The following is a 6,000-nucleotide window of genomic DNA, read 5'->3' on the forward strand; positions in this document are numbered from 1 at the left end:
AATAAAACACATGCATACAAAAAGACAATAACATTTTAAAATATCTAAAGTTTGCAGAAATAAAAAAATCTAATAATTTGAAATTCCATTTCCCTGTCATTTGTATACATATGTATTTATACTGTGGACTCTTGCACATGCTTAGTAGGTGCAGGTGTCTCAAATGGTACACATAAAAAGACAAGTAAATCATTTTTATTTTTTACATCAATGCTTTAATTTAACGTTCCTTGAAAAAGTAAATTCTTGTTCTGGACAAACGTAGTAAATGAGTACAGCACCTGTTGGTTCCTTAAAGCAGGTTTTAGTTCTGTATGATGCCCGTGGAGAAAGGGTTACTGCCACCCTTACAGCAACATAGACAAATGGAATCCACAGCACCAATTAGGTAAAAGAAAATACCTTTATTTTCACATTACATGTTCTGGACAAACAATACCTGCTTTAATATGTACTTACTTAGCAGTCATGGGGATGACCCCCTTAGATCCAACTCCCACAGGAATATGGTCAAACATGGATTGTGCAAGCTGTTCCTTCACAGGCTGCACATCACCCTCATCAAGGTTTGTGCGCAGCAAACGGACACCACAGTTGATATCAAAGCCAACACCACCTGAACAATCCCAGGAAAACAAAATGTGTAAGAATCTAGCAGGTCTAAGAATAAATAACCCAACTTTGTGTTAGTTACATTTCTGTAGATGCTTCACATACAAAATAAGCCGATAACCAATTTCCCATGCTTATTTCAGTTTTGACCTTTCTATCCCTTTAATATGGCAGAATTAAAAGGGATATGGTATATGACAAGGAGTGGACTAGGAAGAGACCAAAAGGTGTATATATGCGTTTTATGCTTAAATTTCATTGCAATAATATGGCACAGAACTGCATGAAGAACTCCACTACTTAAGCAGGGTTTTTAAACTCCAATGGCTTAGCACTCGTGCAATATCAGTCAATTAAACTGCGCGTAACCATATGTCTATAATGTGAGAGATATAGCACACAAGTGCTATCCAACATGAAGATGTTATTGTGCAATGGACAAATTTGTACTATTGTCATATGAAAGCATGCACATTTAATTTTTTACCTTTCTATCCCTTTAAAAAGAAAAAACAGATCAGATCTGTATGTAAATATTCTGATACAAAACCATTGACTGCAGGCAAGATGTAAAAGAAACTTGCTTTAAAGACATAATACTGTCCCTTTAAATAGGTCTATTTTCGGGGTGGGTGTGTGTGCTTGCAAATTGTTGATGGAAGGCACTCATGTAGTTTGCCTACAAAGCATAACTTTTATTATTGATTAAAACAAAAATTCAACAAATTAGTTTGCACATTTTATTATTGACTGTTGCTTATGTATAAGTGTTAAACTCACTTTAAAGGGACATTAAAAGGGACATAAAACAGGTTGAGATGTGTGCATATCCTAAAAGGGCTAATTGATTAAAAATAATTTGCATTAAAAAAATAAATAAAAAAAATAAAAAAAAAGTTTAAAAATTGCTGGCAAGTATTTTAAAATAAATTGTCAAAAATAAGTAAAAATACTTAAATAGCCATGCTGTCTGGAGCAGTCTACTCCATCCCCCTTATCAGTGTTTAGACACAGGCATTGTATTTCAACTGAGTTCACAGCTTCTAAGCAGCATGCTCCAGCAGATAATCACTTTGCACTTTTGCATTCTACCAAAAACAATATATATATATATACACACACATATATATATATATATATATATATATATTTTTTTTCGAGAAAAAAAAATGACAAAGTGGGAAGCAATTGCTAGCTTTGTGGGCTGTATAGGTATAAAGGCTGTGACATACTGCAAGCGATGCGGCGCGAGGCAAAGCAGCTGCTTCGCTCCGCATCGCTTCTGAAGTTCAAATATTTCATCTCTGAGCACTTAGCTACGCGACCTGACGCAGCAGAGTGCTCAGAGATGAAAAGGCAGGACACACTGAGCGCACACAGCCGCATGTACATGCTGCGCGTCGCTCCGCTTGCAGTGTGTCACAGCCTTAATGCAGCAGTTGCTTATACCTTTTCAAGGTTGAATACAACCAATGGTGCAGACCCTTAGAAAAATATATTGAGAAAAAAAAATAAGAAAGATGTGGAAATAAAAAAGTTTAGTTATTTCCAATAGAGACAGGGACTTCAGCACTTAAAAATTGCACAGCTCCAAAGTCAAGGTGAACAAAGTAACACTTTATTGACATATGCAATCAAATATCGTGACAGTGTATCCCCCAAGAAAGGAGACATGTAGAAACAATGATACAATATGCTGAATAAAAAGAAAAAGCCTTTTAGTTAATCACTACGAGTAACAAAATAGAATATATTGCAGAGTAAAACTAAACCTGATTGGTCAGTGTGTACCCCAGTACTGAAATTACATTTAAATCAAGTAGCAATTTGTTAATTAAATATATTTCGAATAGCCACTCCCAACTGCACACAGAACCTTCACTAACCGTTGTGGAGGTATAGCCTGGGCAGATAACACATATGGGAATCTAGGTTATCGACAATATACTCCTGTTATATGAAGCAAGTCAAAGCATACAAAGTATATGCAATGAGTGAAGGCATGGAATATTTTAGTAAGAATTAAGGTTGAGTGGTGATATACACAGCTACACCCAACTGCTCTTAGAACCCCTGGAGAAATACAGAGGTATATCATGGGCAGATATCAATGTAGGGGATCTAAGTTGTGTAATCACTCTACACCAAGCAGGAAATAAAACAGTATGCAGTAAGCAAAAATATGCACATAAAGTAAAAAGTTTTAGCATGGAAAAGAGTTAGCTGTATGTAGAGTGTTCCAAATCCATGCAGGGCAAGCCCTTTGAGTTTTATCTTTCCGTGCACAAGACGTATGTCTCTGTGGCTAATTGAAGTTTTCCTTGTAGCAGTACTGCAATATAGCGTTGTGTATAGCCTAAGGAAACATCTTAAAAGATTGTAAGCTGCCGTTAGGCTTGGAGCATGGGCACATAAAGCTGGTGCTTGGTGAAGTTATTGCCAGAATATTTCAATAGGTGTGTAACTTCCACATACTACACCTTCTTCCGTAACTGCTATGGCCGCAGAGATCTGTTAGACAAACAGGAACTTGTCCAGGTTCATGCTGGAAAGACAACTCGCTGCAGATTCAAGTAAAGCTGTGTTTGGTACACCTGATTAGGTCAGCTGATGCAGACGCGCGTTTCACCCCTTCGTCTTTGGTGAGGCGGGGCTTCGTCAGGGCGGATACTGATGAATGAAAAGCTCGCTTCTTATAGCGTTTTGAATGATACGCCCCTACTGTCAGGTGAATTATGGTGTATCTGCTCAACGCCTTTTGCAATATCTATTTGTAGCATGGGTACTACAAAGCATAACTTTTATTATTGATTGAAACAAAGATTCAACAAATTGGTTTGTACATTTTATTATGGACTGTTGCTTATGTATAAGTGTTAAACTCACTTTAAAGGGACATAAGCAACAGTCCATAATAAAATGTACAAACCAATTTGTTGAATCTTTGTTTCAATCAATAATAAAAGTTATGCTTTCTATGCAAACTGTAGTATGCTTTGTAGTATATAAATTTGCAGGTAAAGTAATTAAAGAACATATTATATTTTGTCTCTATCCCAACTTGCTTTATGTCCCAAAATTTTCTTTCATGATTCAGATAGAGAATACAATTTTTAAAAAAAGTTTCCAATTTACTTCTATTATCAAATTTATTTCATTCTCATGATATTCTTTGTTGAAGAGATACCTAGGTAGGTAACGTGCACATGCCTGAAGCACTACATGACAGGAAATAGTGCTGCCATCTAGTGCTTCTGCTAATGTATAACATTGTTCCAAAACTGCTGCTATATAGTGCTGCAGACACGTGCACTCTTGAGCTTACATTTCTGCTATTCAAATAAGGATAACAAGAAAATGAAGAAAATGTGATAATAGAAGTAAATTAGAAAATTGTTTAAAATTTTAGGTTCTATCTAAATCATGACAGAAAAAATTGGGGTTTATGTCCCTTTAAAAAAAGACCACTAAACACAGTAGAATTGCATAGTCAATAAATGCACAATAAAAATAAAAAGTACTTAGTTTGAGTTTTACATGAGTAGTACATTTTTAGTTGACTAATTTCAAAGTGAGTTTATTTTCCTTCCCACTGCATCATGTGACAGCCATCAGCCAATCACGAAATGCCTATACGTATATTCTGTGAATCTTACACATGCTCAGTAGGAGCAGGTGCCGCAGAAAGTGTGCATATTTAGATAATGGATGTAAACTGGAAAGTTATTTCAAATTGTGTGCTCTATCTGAACCTTGAAAGTTTAATTTGAACTATAGTGGTCCTTTAACAATGTATTTAACCCTTTTGCAATGGTAAAATGTTCTAATTTTTAATTTTTGCACTTTAATGTTGCGTAAATTACAGTACACACATTAGTTCAATTGTTTGAATGTTTCATTTTTTTTTAACTTATGCTAAAAAAAGTTTTGGGTTAAAAATAAGATATTCCCTAACATTCCAAACTTTAGATCACACTAAATGTAATGTACTAGTAAGAAATCAAGTGTCAGCTGTTTAACAGATATTTATAATGTTATGACTCTAAATGTCATTTTGTTATGTATGTTTGTGTGCATGTAAATGTATATGGGTACCTACGTGCGTGTGGGCGCATTTTCGAATTTTCCACAGGGAGCCAGATTCTCTATAAACTGCCCTGGCACTGTATGATGTCAACAACTCTTAAAACTGCAATCATCCACGTAGAAACACAAATGTATTATTTCTCTCTATAACATACCTGGTCCACACATGCACTTAAAGGGATAGTCAAGTCAAAATTAAGCTTTCACGATTTAGATAGAAAGTTGCTTAAAATTGCATGCTCTAATTTACCCCTATTGATTTTTCTTTATTCTCTTGAAATCTTTATTTGAAAAGCAAAAATGTAAGCGTAGGAGCCGGCCCATTTTTGGTTTAGCACCTGGGTAGCGCTTGCTGATTATTGGCTACATTTAGTCACCAATCAGCAAGCACTACCCATGTAGGAGGAAATTAATAAAGTTGCTTAAAATTGCCTGCTCTATCTGAATCATGAAAGTTTAATTTTGACTACACTGTCCCTTTAACAGAAGCATTGCAATATGTAAGTTCCTGAAGATAATACAAAACATAATACTTAAAAACAAAACAAAGACCTTCTTACCTGGGGACACAACTGAATCAGGGTTATCCATATCAAAGGCGGCCATATTTCCGATGGCAAAGCCATATCCAGAGTGGACATCAGGTAGTCCAATAGACCTCTGAAATAAATGTTCAGAAGAATAATTTTTACATTGAGAAAGCCAAAGACAATAGCCAGGTTGTCAGCAATTATATAAAGAGAAACGGCAAGATTAGCTAAAAACTTACATGAACAATTCCTGGTAAAGCTGCCACATTCCCAATCTGCTTCATTGCAGGAAGGAAACCGCCCGCGCCTAATAAGACAGGAAGAAGAGTTATATTCTGTTGTGCGTACATACTCATAGTCTGAGTGACAAAAATACATAAAATGGTAGAATGCGAAAAAAAGAAAATAAAAAATGGACAAAATCGGTGCAGCAAACATAGTGCCATGTATGGGAGTAGTATATCACATAATTGCCAAGTACTATAAATACAGCAACATTTTGATGGAATCGAAGAACCAAAAGGCTCATCCAGGGTAAGTTTAAATTATTAGGATAGCCTTATTAATAACCCAATCAATTTAAAAAGTTCTTACAATCCCCAAGGTAGAACATTTTGTGATCCGAGATGTCATAGCAGAAAATACAGCATGTCTGCAGAAAGATCGAGACACAAAGAAAATCTTAGCACTTTTGGTTTGCTGTGCTGCTCCACAGACTTTTCTCTTTAAACAGCACTGTGTAAGATTACCTTAAAAAGTGAAAGTAAATCCT

General features: G+C 35.5%; 1 protein-coding gene across 1 annotated transcript in view; it reads right to left on the reverse strand.

Moving 5' to 3' along the window:
- RTCB (RNA 2',3'-cyclic phosphate and 5'-OH ligase) overlaps nucleotides 1–6,000 on the reverse strand; it is a 36,530-nt gene that overhangs the window by 19,976 nt on the left and 10,554 nt on the right. Inside the window, exons 3-5 of the mRNA XM_053718963.1 lie at nucleotides 5,468–5,535; nucleotides 5,259–5,358; nucleotides 460–616 (exon numbers count right to left, since the gene is read on the reverse strand). Coding sequence (XP_053574938.1) covers nucleotides 460–616; nucleotides 5,259–5,358; nucleotides 5,468–5,535 — 325 coding nt within the window. The remainder of the gene's footprint in view (nucleotides 1–459; nucleotides 617–5,258; nucleotides 5,359–5,467; nucleotides 5,536–6,000) is intronic.

The sequence above is a fragment of the Bombina bombina genome, chromosome 6 (assembly GCF_027579735.1).
Source record: "Bombina bombina isolate aBomBom1 chromosome 6, aBomBom1.pri, whole genome shotgun sequence".
Taxonomy (NCBI): domain Eukaryota; kingdom Metazoa; phylum Chordata; class Amphibia; order Anura; family Bombinatoridae; genus Bombina; species Bombina bombina.